Source organism: Bos indicus, chromosome 5 (assembly GCF_029378745.1).
Source record: "Bos indicus isolate NIAB-ARS_2022 breed Sahiwal x Tharparkar chromosome 5, NIAB-ARS_B.indTharparkar_mat_pri_1.0, whole genome shotgun sequence".
In the NCBI taxonomy this organism is placed as follows: domain Eukaryota; kingdom Metazoa; phylum Chordata; class Mammalia; order Artiodactyla; family Bovidae; genus Bos; species Bos indicus.
This window is the reverse complement of record NC_091764.1, coordinates 114,990,094-115,008,447: the sequence shown is the minus strand read 5'-3', so window position 1 is coordinate 115,008,447 and position 18,354 is coordinate 114,990,094. Positions and strand designations below refer to the sequence as shown.

General features: G+C 45.7%; 1 protein-coding gene across 4 annotated transcripts in view; it reads left to right on the top strand.

The window, feature by feature from the left end:
- The window catches only part of EFCAB6 (EF-hand calcium binding domain 6), a 253,339-nt gene that overhangs the window by 17,815 nt on the left and 217,170 nt on the right, over positions 1 to 18,354 (top strand). For 3 of the 4 annotated variants that reach the window (XM_070790542.1, XM_070790543.1, XM_070790540.1), the window contains exons 3-4: positions 2,855 to 3,000; positions 12,393 to 12,604. In XM_070790542.1, the coding sequence (XP_070646643.1) occupies positions 2,862 to 3,000; positions 12,393 to 12,604 (351 nt within the window). In that variant the 5' untranslated portion in view covers positions 2,855 to 2,861. Of the gene's footprint in view, positions 1 to 2,513; positions 2,603 to 2,854; positions 3,001 to 12,392; positions 12,605 to 18,354 lie in introns of all 4 variants that reach the window. The other variant, XM_070790541.1, reaches the window with a different exon arrangement.

The following is an 18,354-nucleotide window of genomic DNA, read 5'->3' as shown; positions in this document are numbered from 1 at the left end:
GTCAAGGAGGCCCCCGGGGGGCTTAATGGATGCCTTCTTGTGCTGCTGACTTGTATTTTCCTAATGACTTGTGATATTGAGCATTTTTCATGTACCTGTGTATCTTCTTGGGAGGACTGTCTGTTCAGACCCTTTGCCCATTGTTAAACTGGGTTATTTGCCTTTTTATTATTGAGTTGGAAGAGTTCTTGATATAGTCTACATATTAGATTCTTATCAGATATATGATTGACAAATAATTGACTCCATTCTGTGGGTTGTCTTTTCAGTTTCTTGATAGTATCCTTTGAAGCACAAAAATTTTTAATTTTAGTCAAGTCCAGTTAACATTCCTTCTTTGGTTGCTTGCATTTTTCATGTCATATCTAAGATATCATCACATAATTCCAAGTCACAAAGATTTACATGTATGTTTTCTCCTAAGAATTTTGTATTTTCAGCTCTTAAATTTAGGTCTTTGGTTGATTTTTCATTAATTTTTGTACATGGTGTGAAATGGGGGTCCCGTTTCATTCTTTTGGCTGTGGATATCCAGTTGTTCCAGCACCATTTGTTGGAAAGACTATTCTTTCTACATTGAGTGATCTTGCAGCCTTATCAAAAATCAATTAATGCTGCACCTAAGGGTTCATTTCCAGATTCTCCATTTTATTCTGGTGTGTTGTGCCTTCATTTTCACTTATCTAGAAGTATTTGCTGATTTCTATCATGATTTTTTTCTTTGACTCACTGGTTATTTAACAGTGTGTTGTGTAATTTCCATGTATTTGTGAATTACCTAATTTTTTGTTACTTCTAATTTCATTCCCATGTGATTGGAGAACATACTTTGATGCTTTCCGTCCTCTTAAATTTGTGGAGGCTTGTGTTAGGGCCTAGCATGTGTTGTCTGTCCTAGAAACTGTCCCCTGTCTACTTGGGAGGCGCGTGTCCTGTCGTTGTCGGGTGAGCTGTGCTGTAGTCGTCCGTTAGGTCCTGTTGGTTTAAAGCGTTGTTGTTCAGCTGTTCTGTGTCCTTGTTAGTCTTCTGGCTAATTGTGTCCATCCTGAGAGTGAGTATCAAAGTCTCCAGTTATTATTGTTGCAGCGTCTAGCTCTTCTTTGAGTTTACCAGTTTTTACTTCGTGTCTATTGGGGCTCTGTTATCAGCTCTGCGTATATGTTTGTTTTACCTTCCTTTATTCTTTCTTTACTGCTCTTTACTTACATAGGTCTGAGTTCTGCTGCACATGAGTTTTTTCATCTTTCTGAAGAATTTATTTTAATAATTCTTACAACCAGGTCTACTGGTGACATTTCCTCAATTTTTGTTGATATGATCAGGTCTTTGTCTTTAAATCTGAAGGATGTTTTGCTGGATACAGAATTCTACGTTGGTGGATTTTTTTTTTTTTTCCTTTTGACACTTGAAATATTTCATTCCACTCTTTCCGTGTTTGCATGGTTTCTGAAGACAAGTATGTGTAGGCCATACTTTTTTTTGTGGTTGCAAGTGTCATAAAATTTTTGTTGAAAACTGGGCAATTCTCAAATCATCTTGGCCCTCCTTTCCATTTTGTTTGTTTAGAGGCTCTTCTAAACTAACTTGGTAAGTTCTGTATCGTTTGTCATGCATGGCCACCGAAGTGTCCCTGACTGGTCAGCAGCTGGGACAGAACTCTCTTTAAATGCCTGGACACAGCAGCCTGATAGTCTTTGCTGAGGGCTCTTGGTGTGTGTTGAGCCTTCTGTCCACACTCAGGCAGGCAGCTTACAGCCTTGGCTCGGCCTTCACCTCCTGCTGTGCAGAGCCTCCCAAGTCCGCCAGTGCTGAGGGCCTGCTCAGCTCTTTCTGAGCAAGCGCATAGCCCCAGACATGCGCACCACCTTGTAGATCCCCAGGAATATGTGGGAGCTTCTCAAAGCCCCTCTGGACATCTTGTTCCCTAGCTTTTCCGTTTAAGCTACTTAGTTAGTCTTTTATTTGCTCTATCTGTTATCCACCCTCCTTGGGCAGCTAGAATTTTAAACAACAGTTGCCCCTGAATTTTTTTTTTTTTCAATCAAATGCCTTTTGACAATAGCTGGTCCTCCCTGGGAAAGCTCTGAATCAGTTCAAATAAAGACAGCCTTGCATGTGGGGGTCTTTCAGGGAACCCTCAGGTAAGTCATAGAATGAAGAGTTTATGCTAATGGGGCTTTGAAGGTGCTTCCACCCTGTTCTTCCCCTTGCAGGGTCTGGCGGGCTGCTGGGTTTTCCCTGTGATGGCAGGATGTTGGTTTCATGGCTACTGCAGATTTGGGGATGAGGGGAGATAGGGAACAGGGGAAGTCAAAATGCCACAAAATGGGGGTTCATTCCCGGATTCTGGCATCTCCCATGAGTGAGTACTCCCCAGATTGCTGCAAACTTTGGTTAGTTTCCAGAGTTCTGAAACAGCTGATTCTGACAATTCTTGCCAGTGTTCTCATTACTCTTTTGGAGAAGGTTTTCAGAGGCCTTCACTCTACCATTTCTGGTGCTCTTTTCCCCAGCTACGCCTCTGACTGTGTGTCGGATGAGTTCAGAGGACCGAAACTTTCCACCCTTCCCGCCCCACCCGCCAGGAATGAGTGACTAGCAGGTACAGGTGTCCTGTCCAAACGCCTCTTTGTTTTCTCATCTTTGAAGATTATTGGATCTGCTATAAAAGCGAGTCTAAAACCCACAATTTTGTATTCACTTTAAGAGGGGGTCTCTGAAACATTGGCGAGGTCCTGACCAGCTACATTTTTACAGTCCCCGGCTGCCCTTTCAGAAAAGGAGTAGATGGGAGGCTGGCCTCACTGGGGGATGTGGTTGAGGGTCATGTGACCTGTTTTTGTTCATTTCACAGGGATTTAATGTGCAAAATGGCAGTTGTACCAGATTGGCATATTATATGTCCTTACACACGGAAATTCACACATTCAAGACCGCACTCTTCACCATGCAGAGTGTATTCAAGGAGTGTTTTCCAAAATATGTTCAGACCTTCTTCATGTGAGTATTCCTGAGCAAATGGTACTGATAGTGCATGCTGGACTCTGCACAGAGGCCTCACACGATGTGTTGTCAGCCCAATAAAGCTGTGAAATAGATTCTGTTACTGTGCCTATCTTCTGTATGGGGAATCTGAGACCCAGGTTTATCAAGCCACTTGCCCAAAAGTTATGTGGTTTTTAGGTGGCAGGGTTGGGATTTGAACCCAGACATTACAGGAGCCATGGAATTAAACTACTATATTATCTAGTATACTGCCTCACTCAGGTTTTTTCTTAGTTAATAAACTATATTTTTTTAGTAGCTTTTTTTTTAAAAAAAAATTTTTATGCTATGCCGTGCAGCTCGTGAGATCTTAGTTCCCTGCCCAGGGATTAAACCTGGGCCACGGCGGTGAAAGCACCAACTGAGCCTTAACCCCGGGACCACCAGGGACGCCCTGAGTAATTTTAGGTTTACAGAGAAACTGAGCTACCGTGCAGAGAGTTCCTGTACACTTCTGCACTCCCCTCCCCAGGTTCCGTTATTACCAGCGTTCGCAATGGTGTGGGACAGTGTTTACAAGTGACACACCATTACTGGTACGTTACTGGAGTTCACACTCTTTGTTTTGTGCATCCTCTGGGTTTTGATCAATGTGTGACGATGTGTATCCACTGTTACCGCGTCTCACAGACAGTCTCACTGCCCGGAAACGCCTCCGTGCTCTGCCTGTTCATCCCTCCCTCCCCCTGGTTGCAGGCAGCCGCTGGTCTTCCTGCTGTCTCTGTAGTTTTGCCTCTTTGAGAATGTCATTTAGTTGGAATCATACAGTCCGAAGCGTTTTCATATTGGCTTCTTTCACTTAGCAATACGCACGTAAGGCTCCTTCATGTCTTTTCATGGTGTGACAGTTCATTTCTATTTTTTCTCTGAATAATAGTCTCTTGTATGGATGTACAACCATTTATTCACTCCTCAAGGACATCTTGGTTGCTGTCATGCCTTGGCAATTATAAATAAAGTTGGTATAAACATTTGCATGCAGGTTTTTGAGTGGACCTGAAAGCCTAACTTATTTGGATCAGTCAATTTTAAAACAATAAAATTTGACATTATATTTTCTCTAAAGTGTGCGTCTTCTCATTTGTTCCTTCCTCCCTCCTTCTCTTTCTTCGCACACATTTTCTTAGCCCTAAGATGTAACAAGAACTGTCCTAGGGACTGAGGATAAAGAGCAGGTCCTGTAGAGGGTCTGCCCTGGAGGAGCCCACGGTCTTGAAAGGGAGAGGAGGCATCCCAGCCAAGAGAGACCAGGGCTGGACTAGACACACGTACGCCATGGACGCATAGCCCGAGGAGCTGGAAGGGCTTAGAGCAGCACAATGGAAGAACAGGCCGGAGGAGAGGCGAGCCGGTCAGAAGTCACGCTGGCCACCGTGCTCACCTGCCATCCGCAGGAGGCCACGGGCCCCCGCCGGAGAGCCGGAGGGGAGCCCGGACGATGTCTGATGGGCGTCTGTCTGCCCGGGTCTCTGGAAGCAGGGGAGAATGGGTGTCGGGGTGACCGGCAGTCTCCACCACAGACATTTATCGTCACTAACAAATCTGCTCCACGCCTGCAGTGTTCTGCAGATATATCCTCGTTAACTAGCTTTCTGACTGCACAAAGAAGAACGGAGTGAAGCAGGATTACCGGATTAAGGGGTGTTCACACTCGTAAAGGCGCCACAAATCGCCTTTAGGAAGCTTGTAGCTCCACATCCCCCAGATAACAATTAAAAGTGCTTGTTTCTGAGCATCCTAACACAGAATGTTGTCTTTGACTTCTTGTCCATTTGATATGCATGAAACAGCATTCTGTTGTGCTGTTAACCTGCGTTTCCCTAATGGCGAGCTTATCTTTGATCGTCAAGTCCGTCAGGTTCACGTCTTCCTCTGACGAACTGCCTCTTCATGTCCTTTGCCCATTCTCCCGCTGTGGGCAGGTCTTTTTAGTTACTTGTGTGAGCGCTCTTTGTTAAAAATATGAATGCTTTATGTGCAATCGGTATCTTTTTTCATCTGTCATCTGCCTTTTGTTTTTACTGATGGTTTTTAAAATGTACTGAATTATTTTTCCTTTTCTAAATAAAAGTTATATATTTAAAATAAACACTTAAATAAAAACTATTTACATACATATGTAATGTCCCCTAGCACCCCTTTCCTCTCCAGAGTTGGTCACCATTGAGTGTTTGGCTGTCCAGCAACGGCACATCATTCATGCACACCCACGTGTAGATATGTATTACAGAACTCGTATTAAATAAACACAGTTCATGGGTAAATCTGTGGGCCACAGATACTAGACACCCTGTTTCCTTTTAAGATGTTTTTTGCTTTATGTTTCAATTTGAATAGTTTCTGTGGACCTGACTTTATACTCATGAGTCCTTTCTTCTGCCGTGTGGACAGTCTGCTGTTAAGCAAATTAAATGAACTCTTCACTTTGATATTGTATTTTTCCTTTCTAGCTTTTTCATGTGCTTTAAAAAAAAGTTTCTGCTTCTCTGTTGGAATCCCCCACATGTTCAGCATGTTGTCAGTTTTCCCTTAATCTCTTTAACATATTTGTCATTCTTAGTTTAAATACACGATCATTTTCCACATCTGTTCTCTATGAGTCTTCTGATGACTGGTTTTGCTCCTCATCAGGTCATGTTTTCTTATTTCACTTGTCTTGCAATTTAAAAAAGATTTAGCAGCAGACATTTGTGTAAAAGAGAGTAGTGTGTACACGCTCAAGTCATGTCCGATTCTTTGTGACCTCACATACCGTAGCTCGCCAGGCTCCTCTGTCCATGGGATTTCCCAGGCAAGAACACTGGAGTGGGTTGCCACTTCCTTCTCCAGGGGATCTTCCCGGCCCAGGGATCGAATCCACATCTCCTGCATTAGCAGATGGGTTCTTTACCTCTGAGCCATCAGGGAAGCCCCCAGAAAGAGTAGGGAAGTGAAGTTGCTCAGTTGTGTCCGCCTCTTTGCAACCCCATGGACTGTAGCCTACCAGGTTCCTCCGTCCATGGGATTCTCCAGGCAAGAGTGCTGGAGTAGGTTGCCATTTCCTTCTCCAGGGGATCTTCCTGACCCAGGGACCGAACCCAGGTCTTCCACATTGCAGGCAGATGCTTTACCGTTTGAGCCACCAGGGAAGCCCCCAAAAAGAGTAGAGACAGAAGTAAATCATATTTACCACCAGAAAAAGGAATGCTCCTTCCACTCAGGCTTCTGATGAGGTAGACTGGCTCAGTTTATTTCTTGGTTTAGTCGTGTCTGGATTTGGTGTCAGTGGTGGTTAGATTCAGGTGACCTCTTGTTTCAAACACTTCCCTTCAGCAGACCCTGAGATCTGAGCAGCGTGGACACTTCAGTCATCTCTGCTTCCCAGTCCAGCTGCCAGCCTGGTGTCCTGGGGGGTACTCTCTGCTTCCAGCCCTCCCGCCACAATTGGAGGAGGGTTTCTCCAGCTCAGACTCCAGCTTTGTGCACCTCAGGAGGTCCCCCTCCACCTTGCCCCCCTGCCTCCAGTCTGCAGTGGGCCACCAACGGGCACTTGGTGAGGGTCCCATAGGCTTCAGAGGGGCTTGCCGCTGGTCTGTACTCAGCCATGGTGAGCAGCTGCCTGATACTTAGGGAAGACTCCCCATGTCTCAGGGCATAGCTCATAGCCCCCCTGCCTTGCTCCCAGCTTCAGGTGCTGCCACTGCCATGTGGGAAGGCCCATGTGGATGGGTGCAGACTTGCTGTGTGCTTGAGGCTCTGGCGATACAAGTCCATGGGATCGGTCCACACGGCTGCTACATGCTTCCCATTGGTGGTTTTCTCTACGCCCCTGTCTAGGATGAATCTGCTTCTCTTCCCAAGACTTTGCGAGGAGGAAAGGAGTCCTGGGGGCTTTCTCTCCAAGGAGTGGCTGGTCCTTTCTGTTTCTTTGCATCCTCAGTTCTTTGATGGATTTCAAACCCTTCTCTCTCTCTCTCTTTTTTTTAAAGCTTATCCTCCTGGTTCTCTTTGCTGGGGTCAGGATGACAGTCTCTGTGACTTCCTATATCCTAAATGGAAGTAAAAAATTTTGTCAATTCTCCTCCAGAAAGATCCCATCAATTCGTACTCCCACCAGCAGGTTATGCAAGTTTGGCTGTTGCTTTCATTTTAAACCAAAGAAGGCATATTAGACTTATGAAATAAAAAGTTTTTCTTCAGGTAAAATCAGATCGTTTCAAATCAATATTTTCTGATACTTTAAAATTAGAATCGTTGGTTGCTAAGAAGGGGGTTCTTGGGAAGCATTGAAAATACACGTGAAAAGTCTGAAAAAAGATTTCAAGATGGAGACATATAAAGGGGTCCCTCCATGATGCTGGGTGCAGGAGGAGGAATTCCAGGCTGCGTGGGCAGAGGGAGAAATATTTGTCACCAGCTGACATGGGGCCCTGCAGCTCCGCCATGTGAATCAGCTGCTTCTGAGGTTCAAAGCAACAGGAACACAGAGGGAAGCAGAGAGCCGCCCCTGCACAACCAGCATCCTTGGGGACTTCAGTCCCTTCTTCTCCCCCAGGCTCTGAGCCCAGTCTTCTGCCTGTCTGACCTCTCGTATGTAAGCATTTGGCTCCATGTCCTGAAACACCACCGCAGCAAACAGCAGCTCCATTGTGACCCCTGTCCTAAGCTCCAGGTCGCATCTGCGGTTGCCCCCGACCTTTCTGCTTGAGCATCACCTAGCGGGCATCTCAAACACAAACTGATGGGACATCTCTTGACACCTGGCATTCTCCATCCCGGTAAAGAGCATCATCCTTTATCTAGTTCCTCATGTGCAAGGACTTATCCTTGATTTCATTTTCTTTTCATCAGCCCTCTCCAGCTCACCAGGCCAAGCTATCAGTGAGACTTTGTCAGCTGTGTTTCTAGGTTATGTCTCTAATCTGTCTCCCCCCAAAAAAAACCCTGCCTCCACCACAACCTTGACCTTGTTCAAGTCACCGTCACTTCTTCTTGGAACTTGGAACTGCTTCCTCATTGAACTTCTCATTTCTTGCCCCTCTGTAATCTACTCTCCGCATAGCAACCAGAGTAACTTTTTACAAGCCACATATATTAATACGATCACTCACTGCTTGAACTCTCCTGAGTCTTCCCATTGCCTTTGGCGAAAACCCCAGTCCTTGTGCAGGGATCTGAGGTGTCACCCACTCCGATCTCAGCCATCACTGCCTCCCTGTCTCGCTGGACACACGCCTCTGTCCACAGAGATCTCTTGCTCCCTGGACCCGTTAGACTCACTCTTGCTCAGGGGCTCTTTATTGGAGGCTCTTCTGCCTGTTGAGGACACTCTCACTGCAGCGCTTGACTGGCTCATTCTGTCCATCTGGTTTCAGCTCATCAGACTACCCAGAGAGGCTCCCTCCAACTCCCCTACCTGAGACAGCTCCCCGGCCGCCCTCACCTCCGTGGTCCGTCCTGCTGCCTGTAAGCACTTGGCACCATCTACTGTTACATCATCATCTATTTTCTGTTTCTCCTCCTGCTTCTCTCTTCTGGAGTCTATCTAAGCTTTCCAAGAGCAGAGCTTCCTGTCTTACTCACGGCAGTCCCGCCAGTGCCTAGAGCAGCGCTGGCCTGTGACAGGTGCTCAGAAATACCTTTTGAATGAATGAATTCCACATCCTTTCAAGCCAATGTTTCGAAAGGGTCTCTTCTCTTCCTGCCTGCCTTCTTTCCTGAGTCTCCCACACAGCCAGTTCCCACACCTGGATCTCCAGCACCACCCACTATGACCTCTAGATTTGTGTATTCAGTTTTCGAATAGACATCCCCACTTGGATATCCCAAACCGAGCTCCTTAGCTTTCCTGCAGACTTTTCTGTTCCAAGTGTCCATTGTTATGAATAAACTCCCCCAAACACAGAGGCTCGAAACCTCAACCATCACGTGTTCTGCTCACGGATCTACAGTTAGGTCCCAGGGATGGCTTGTCTCTGCTCTTTGCACTTCAGTGGGGGAGGTGCCAAGGCGGGGGGCAACCCGGCATCTAGGGCTGGAATATTCTGGAGGCTGGCCCTCTCGAATGGCCAACAGGTGGTGCGGGCTCTTGGCTGGAAGCTCAGCTGGGGCTGTTGGCCAGACACCTCTGCGCGGCCTCTGCGTGGCTCCCTGCCCTCCTCACGGCGCAGCAACTGGTGTGAGCGTCTTAGGAGGGCCAGGCAGAGGCTGTAGTGCTTTCTTTGTGGCCGTGTCTCAGCAATCACATCGTGCCAGTTCTGCCTTAGCCACAGACTCATGCACATTTTAAGGGGGAGGAGTGTACACCCCACTTTCTGACGGGAGGAGAGGCAGCACGATATCATAAGAGAAGCATGTGTGGTGGGCAGCTTGTGCGGCCATCTCAGACAAAACCACCAACCAACCCCATCCTCCGTATTCCTTTTCTCCCGGCTCACCCAGCCACCCACACGAACTTCGTCCTCGTCCCCTGCTCACCCAGCGCATCACATCAGAGTGTTCTGTGGACCTCCTCTATCTTAACCGCTCTTTTATTCACCCCTGCGTTGCACCCACTGACCATCACAGTAGTGTAGACCTCCCTTGAGACTCATCTGAGCTGGCCGTAATCACCCAGCACGTCTTCCACCACCCCTCTCCTCCCCCTTCTGTTTCTCTCCCATGTGATACCAGAGTGAAGTTTAAGAATGAAAGAGGGCTTCCCTGGTGGTCCAGTGGCTAAGACTCTGCACTCCCATTGCATGGGGCCCGGGTTCGATCCCTGCTCAGGGACCTAGATCCTAAATGCTGCAACTAAGAGTTCTCATGCTGCAAGTAAAGGTCCCACGTCCCACAACAAAGATGGGAGAACCCTCGTGCTGCACCTAACACCTGGCTTAGCTGAATAAATCAATATTTGAGAATGAAGATTGGGCCGTGTCACCCTCTCAGTGACAGTCCTGCTGTGGCATCTCACAGCCAGAGCGCAAGGCCAGAGGACAGGGCCGCCTGCCTTGGCTCCTTCTGACTTTCCCAGTCTCCTCTCCTGGCCGAGGTCTGCTCTGTGCAGCCCCTCCCCTGGCCGTCCTCCACAGCAGCCGCACTTCCAACCCCCTATCTTGCTTTCGAGGAACACAGCCTTGCAGTGGAAATGTCACTGTGTCCTCTAAGATTTTCCTGAGATCCTCATCCTGTCACCTCAAACCAGCCGTCTATGTTCAGGGTCTCCAGTGTTATCCCTGTTAAATGATCCCCTGCCTGGAGGTCGCTGTGGCCGTTGTGAGCGAGAGGAACCCCCAGCACTGGGCACAGGCCTCGTGTGTGCACAGAGAGCAAGCTTCAGGGAAGGCGGGCACTGGGGTGACGGCCTGTGAAGCCCCTGGAAGGACGGAGTGGTCCCTGGATCCTGCCACATTGCTCCTCCTGAGCTGAGGGCACCTGGGAGCTCTTCACGGCAGTGGGGGTGCTGGTAGGTCCTCTGTTACTGCCTCAAACAGAAGGCAGCTCAGTCACCCTGCAGCTGTGAGCAGGCCCCTCGCTGCCTCTGGGAAGGTCCATGCTGGCACTCCGAATCTGTTGATATCATCTGGCCCAGGTCACCCCAAGGCTAAAGCCATCGTGTCCACGTGCCAGAAAGGTTCCACTGCTTGATGAGAAATTCTCGTTTCAAGGGAAATACCGAGTCACCCTCTCCAAGCCCCTGCTTGTGAATGATTTGACGAAAAATGCAGCAACGTTCAAGACATTTCACATGACCGGAGTTTACTGCGTAAAACAGAGGTACTAAATGGACTGTGGTCACCAAGATGAAAAGTGAATACAATGGTCTGAAGATTTATGTGATGCTGGAGAGGATGTGGAGAAAAGGGAACCTTCCTGCACTGTCAGTGGGATGTAAATCGGTGCAGCCACTGTGGAAAATGGTATGGAGGTTCCTCAGAAAACTGAAAGTGGGAGTTACCGTGTGATTCAGCAGTCCTACTCCTGGGCACATATCCGGACAAAACTGTAATTCCAGAATTATTCATGCACCCCAGTGTTCATAGTAGCGCTATTCACAATAGCCAAGACACGGAAACGACGTAAGCAACCTACATTTTATAGATACAGTGAGTGAGTGAGTGAAGTCGCTCAGCCGCGTCCGACTCGCTGTGGCCCCATGGACTGGAGCCTGCCACGCTCCTCCAACCGGGGGACTCTCCAGGCAAGAGTACTGGAGTGGGTTGCCATTTCCTTCTCCAGGAGATCTTCCCAACCCAGGGGTTGAAACCGGGTCTCCTGCATTGTAGGCAGACACTTTAGCGTCTGAGCCACCAGGGAAATCCTATATATATATAAAATATATATATATAGTCCTATATATATAAATATAAATATATATATATATGGAGTGCTACTCAGCCATAAAAAGGAATGAAATAATTCCATCTGCAGCAACATGGATACAGCTAGATGGACGTGAGTCTCAGTGAACTCCGGGAGTTGGTGATGGACAGGGAGGCCTGGCGTGCTGTGATTCATGTGGTTGCAAAGAGTCGGACATGACTGAGCGACTGATCTGATCTGATATATAAAATATATATATATAGTCTTATATATATAAATATATATATATATATATGGAGTACTACTCAGCCATAAAAGGGAATGAAATAATTCCATCTGCAGCAACATGGATACAGCTAGAGATTTTCATACTAAGTGAAGTAAGTCAGAGAAAGACAAATATGTACCACTTATACATGGACTCTAAAACATAACACAGTGAACCCATCTATGAAACAAACAGAATTATGGACACAGAGAGCAAACTGATGGTTGCCGAGGGGTGGGGGTTGGGGGGGTGGAGAGGGAGGTTGGGGTTTGCAGATGCAAACAACATCAGGTCCTGCTGTGTGGCACAGGGAGCTATATTCCATATCCTATGACACGGTAATGGAGGGGAATAAAAAAAAGAATGTGTGTGCATATGAGTATATAACTGAATCCCTTTGCTGTACAGCAGTAATTAACCTAATACTTTAAATCAACTAATGCTTCGATAAAAAATAAATTTGAAAGAAAAAGCTTTATTTGCGATGACATTAATTCTTAACTAGGTTTTAACTCCAATATCCAGTGACATAGGTCCTTTCTAGGGAAGAATCTTTGCCTTTTTCTTTCTTTCTAATGTGACTGCCATTGTCTATATTGATTGAAGTGTAAATTTCAGAGGTGAAGACAATGACTGCAGATTTGCCATTGCGGGTCATCTGCTTGTAAACCTAGATATGGTAGAAGAAACACTGTTTTAGAAGTCTGCTGGGTCCTAGTACGCAGTGAAGTAGTTTTCATCATCGTAGCCTTAAGCACGTCCAGTAAATAGCGCTCTCTCTCTCTCTCTCTCACAGCCACAACTGTTGCAAATCCAATACTGTCGTCCTTAGATGTTAAACGGATTTTATTTCAAAAAATTACCGAGAAAGGAGATGAGTTGAAGAGAGCCTTTCACCTGCTTGACACTGCTAACAACATGACGGTGACCAAGAGTGAACTGCGGAGGGTCATCACAACCTTCCTGCTGCCTCTCACGAGAGAACAGTTTCAGGATGTTCTGGCTCAGGTATCGGGCGAAGGAGACTCGGAAGCACCCGGTATGCGGTGGGGAGATGCAGGAGAGGACGGGGCACGTGACCTAGCCTGGCTTTCCCCGCGCTGTCCCACATAGAGTTTCACTTGTCACAGTTGAGTGAAGTCCTGGCAGGTTTGGGCCACCACCGTGTGCTTGGGTCATATTTTGCACGTAGCACTATTATAGCCATTCTCTTTTATTTTTTTTTTTTAAGACTTCCATATACACAATATTTGGGGGACTTCCGTGATGGTCCAGTGGCTAAGACTCTATGCTCCCAATGCAGGGGGCCAGGTTCGATCACTGGTCAGGGAAACAGATCCCCCCACCCCACCCCGCATGTCACAACTGAGTTCACAAGCGTAACTAAAAATGACCCCATGGGCGGCAGTGAAGCTCTGTTCATTTAAAAAAATATTTTTCCTGTCTGTTTTGCAGATTACATAATATCCATTGATCTGTCTTCAAATTCACTGACTCTTTCTTAGCATCTCCATTCTGTTATTAAGTCTATTCAGTGAACTTTTAACTTTAGACATTGTATTTTTCAGTTCTAGAATTTCCATTTGGTTCTTTTTTATAACTGCTATTTATCTGCTTAGATTTATTGATTTTCTTTCAATTATGAACATATTTCTTGTAACTCATTGAGCATATTTTAAATAGCTGCTTTAAAGTCCTTGTCTGGTAATTCTCATCTCGGGGTTGGCCTGTTTTGATTTTTTTTTTTTCTTGAGAAGGGTCACATTACTCTGGTCCTTCATTTGAAAAAATCTTTTTTTATTTTTTAAATTATCGAAGCACAATAGCACATTTAATGGAGATTTGGAACATACAGAACAAAGTTACATGTAGTTCTACTATATATTACAATTATTTTTTCAGTAGATAAGTTAAAAATTTTAGTTGGAGTTTCAATATCAAGCTCTTAAAAATTAATATAATGAATAGACAGAAAAGTACGAGGGGATAGTAGACCTGAAAAGCACTATGAACCAATTCAACATAATTGAGATGTATACAGTTTTCATGCAACAGCAAGATACAAATTCTATTCGAGTTCCCATAAACTATATACCAGGGACATAAAACAAGGTGCAAGAATTTCATGGTCTAAAGGTTTGAAATCATACTGTCCTCTTATCACTGTGGAATTATGTTAGAAATCAGTATCAAAAGATATTTGAAAATAACCCACATATTTTCAAGGGCAATGTATCCTTTACCAAAAGATCTTTGACTTAGGCATTGAAAGGCTCAATAAAGTTAAAAGACTGAAAAAATACAGAGGCTGATTGCAGAGAAGAAAGCATTTAAATGAGAAATTCATACCAAAATGATAAATTAATATCAAAGATACTTTAAAAACCCCCATGTATTGGAAATTAAATGTCCACTTTTAAATGATGGGTATATCTAAGAGGCCATAACATGGAAAATTAGAAAATAATTGTAACAAAAATGAAAAGAGAATTTATCAGAATTTGTTGCATGCAGCTGCAGCTGCTCAATGCGACTAAATGCAATGTGGAGTCTTGAATTAGGTATGAAAACAAATAGTTGGTCCTTCACTGTTGAGTGTATTTGAATTATATCCCAGACTAATGGTTTTCAATAGAAACATAATGTGAAGCACATATGTAATTTAAAATGTTCTGGTAGCTACATTACAAAGAAAAAAAGAAATAAGTGGAATTAGTTTTAATAATATTTCTGTTTGACCAAAATGTCTCATTTCCACATGTCATCACTATTCAAAATCGGTGGTAAAATATTTTCTATTCTTTTCTGTGTACCAAGTCTACAAGGCCTGGTGTGTACTTAGAGCAGACCCCAGTTCAGACACCACATTTCCATTAGAAATACTTTATCTGTATCTTATTATTGTTGTTCAGTTGCTCAGTCGTGTCTGACTGTGACTTCCTGAACTACAGCACGCCACACTTCCCTATGCATTACCATCTACTGGGGTTTCCTCAAACTCTTGTCCATTGAGTTAGTGATGTCGTCCAACCATCTCATCTTCTGTTGCTTCCTTCTCTTCTTGCCCTCAATCTTCCCAGCATCAGGGTCTTTTCCAATGAGTCAGCTCTTTGCATTAGGTGGCCAAAGTATTGGAGCTTCAGCATCAGTCCTTCCAATGAATATTCAGGGTTGATATCCTTTAGGATTGACTAGTTTGATTTTCTTGCAGTCCAAAGGACTCTCAAGAGTCTTCTCTTGAGAGTTCGAAATTCTTTGATGCTCAGCCTTCTTTATGGTCCAACTCTCACATCCATACATGACTACTGGAAAGACCATAGCTTTGACTATACAGACCTTCGTCGGCAAAGTGATGTCTCTACCTTTTTTTTTTTTTTAAACCTGTATTGAGATTTCATAAAATTTGCACTTGAAATACTAATTTCACGTAGTCATTCCAAACATAAGAATTTTCCAAAAACGAGCTTACTTTTAGAATTTAAATTAATTAACATTAAAGGTAACAGCTCGTTTCCTCAGTTGCCCTGGCCGTGATCCACGTGCTTTGGAGTCGCATGTGGCTCTGGCTGTTGATTACACAGCGTGGTACCCTGGAGACACTGGATTCTGTTATACTGACTCCTTCAACTGTCAATGCCTTTACTTTGGCACGGCAGTCAGCTTCCAAATTCTTTCTTGCCTGCAGCGGGCAGTCATTCATATCCTGGTTCAGCTCTTTTGTCTTTTTTAAAAAGATTTTATTTATTTTTAATTGGAGTATGGTTTCTTTATATTATGTTGGTTTTGCCATACATTAACATGAGTCAGTCATAGGTACACATATGTCCCCTCCCTCTCGAGCCTCCCTCCCACCCTGCACCACATCCCACCCTTCTAGGCTGTCACAGAGTGCTGGGTCGGGCCCCGTTTGTTATACAGCAGCTCTCCATTAGCTGTCCGTTTCACGTACGGTGGTGTATGTCCCCACGCTACTCTCTCCATTCGTCCCACCCTCTCCTTTCCCCACTGTATCCGCAAGTCTGTTCTGTGTGTCTGCGTCTCCATTCCGGCCCTGCAGATAGGTTCATCAGTACGTCCTTCTAGATTCCATATATATGTGTTAATATACAATATTTGTTTTTCTCTTTCTGACTTACTTCACTCCGTGTAATCGGCTCTAGGTTCATCCACCTCATTAAAACTGATTCAAATGCATTCCTTTTTTATGGCCAAGTAATATTCCGTTGTGTACATGTACTCCAACTTCTTTCTCCGTTCATCTGCTGATGGACATCTAGGCCACTTCCATGTCCTAGCTATCATAAATAGTGCTGCAGTAAACACGGGGGCACGTGTGTCTTTTTCAATGATTTCCTCAGGGTCTGTGCCCAGTAGTAGGGTTGTTGGGTCATGTGGTAGTTTCATCCCTAGTTTTTTAAGGACTCTCCATACTGTTCTCCGGAGGGGCTGTATCAATTTTCACTCCCACCTCTTTTGTCTTTAGCTGGGACTCTTCACATGTGACCTGCACACGCATGGTTCAGGCGTCAGCTGGAATGTGGACAGGGTGTGTACACAGAAGGTGGGGCTCCTCCTCTCTCTCTCTCCTGTTTCAGATCCCCCTCACATTGCTAATGGCTGTGGTTGCTTTGGGTTCAGTGTGTTGGTTCTTCAGGCCAGAAAGACAGTCGGGTTTTGGTGGGGGTGGGTGGGCGCAGATGTAGCTGCTTCGTGCTGGCCACTGACTGTGGCCACTCAGGTTCAAAGCCATTAAGAACAGGAAACTCTGTACTTGTCCTTTCTTCTGAAGTTTTAAAGGTTTTTCCTCCAACACCTGCCTGCTTTCTTTCACTCTCCTGAGCCTTTAGATAGTTCTTTTTTTGTATTTTGACAGAGTCTACAGGGGACTGTGGGAGGTTAGTCTGTTCAGAGCTTTCTCTGCCACAACTTCTGCTACTTTGTTTTAAAAAAGCAGTCCCAGAGTTAGGGACCAGTTGGAAGTATACTGCAAAGAACAATTGTTTTTCCTAAGCCATTTAGAAGGAAGCTGCTTCATTACCTCAAGTATCTCAGTGTTCAGTTCAGTTCAGTTCAGTCGCTCAGTCGTGTCCGACTCTGTGTGACCTCATGGACTGCAGCACGCCCGGCCTCCCTGTCCATCACCAACTCCCGGAGTCTACCCAAACTCATGTCCATCGAGTTGGTGATGCCATCCAGCCATCTCATCCTCTGTCGTCCCCTTCTCCTCCTGTCTTCAATCTTTCCCAGCATCAGGGTGTTTTCCAATGAGTCACCTCTTCACATCAGGTGGCCAAAGTATTGGAGTTTCAGCTTCAACAGCAATCCTAATGAACTCTCAAGACTGATGTCCTTTCGGATGGACTGGTTGGATCTCCTTGCATGTTTCCTTAAAACCAGCCCTGTTCTGTACTCCCACAATGCAACCATAATGGTAAAGACAGTAACGTCAAGTCACAATGACTGCCTCAGCCCCGGACCCAGGTCACAGTTGTGCAGCGCATCTGGCAAGTCTCCTTCCATCTGGACGTTTTGCAGTCTGTCCTTAGTTTTGAGGACCGTAACACTTTGAAGATTGCAGACCCGTTATTTTGTAAAGTGTCCCCAACTTGAGTTTGTCAGATGGTAGGTGTTTCCCGATGGCTAGATTGAGGCCTGCATCTTCGGCAGGAATGTTGCAGAAGCCTTGATGTGCTCGCCTCGTGACCTTTTGCTAGGTTGCAGGTGACTTCCGCCTGTCCCATCACTGCTGCTGTTCACTGCGGTCACTCCACTAAGGTGGGAGCTGTCAGATCCCCCTTTCTTTTCCCAGCGGAATGTTCTTTATACTGTGTAATTAATAAGCAGTTTGTAGGAGACATCTTGGAAGCTGTGTAGATGTATCATTCCTCACCAAGCTTCATATATTCTTTATTGTTTATATATTTTCAGGGACTTGAGATTTCCTGTTTTAATAAGTGGGTTATGATCCATTGCTTTCATTATTTATTTTGATATTTAAATTGTCCCTAATTTAGCCACAAAGGCACCTTCATGCTGGTTTCTGTGTCCTTTTGACGTGTCCCTAGCATTTTTGGAACACTTTCTGACTTCCTGATGCAAGATATTACAAGCTCACCTGTACTTTCCATGCTCAGTCCTGGAATCATCTGTCTCTCCAAAGAGCGCTGGTTCTTTTTAATGCAAACAGGCATCCGGAATCTGGGATCTAGGCAGCAGGGCTGCTCATTGCTCCTGGATGCTACTGCTCCGGGCCCTCTAAGTGGGCAGAGCTCCAGGGGCCTGTTCCATATGCACATCCCTATACACACATGTGCATGCGTGTGTGCTCAGTCACTCAGTCAGGCCCGACTCTGTGACCCCAGGGATTGCAGCCGCCAGTCTCCCCCATCCGTGGGACAGATCAGGCGAGCGCACTGGAGTGGGTTGCCATTTCCTCCTCCAGGGGATCTTCCCAACCCAGGGACTGAACCCGCTTGTTTCACTTATTTGAATGTGCTGGCATGTGACTCATCACCCATCTCCCATCTCCAGCGCTCACACACCCAGGTGGATGCCCTCTGCCCGCCGTGTGGGTGCGCTCCCTGGCTCTGGACCAGGCTCCCTGACATGGCAGACACCACGTGTCTCTGCCCCGTCTAATGACTGCAGGACTGAATTGTGAGGGGCAGACAGGGAAGAAGGGAAGGGGGAGGAAGGTGAAGAGCTTTCCTCCTCTTCTTTTAAAAAATGTTTCCCCTTTATTCGCTTCCAGAATCTCA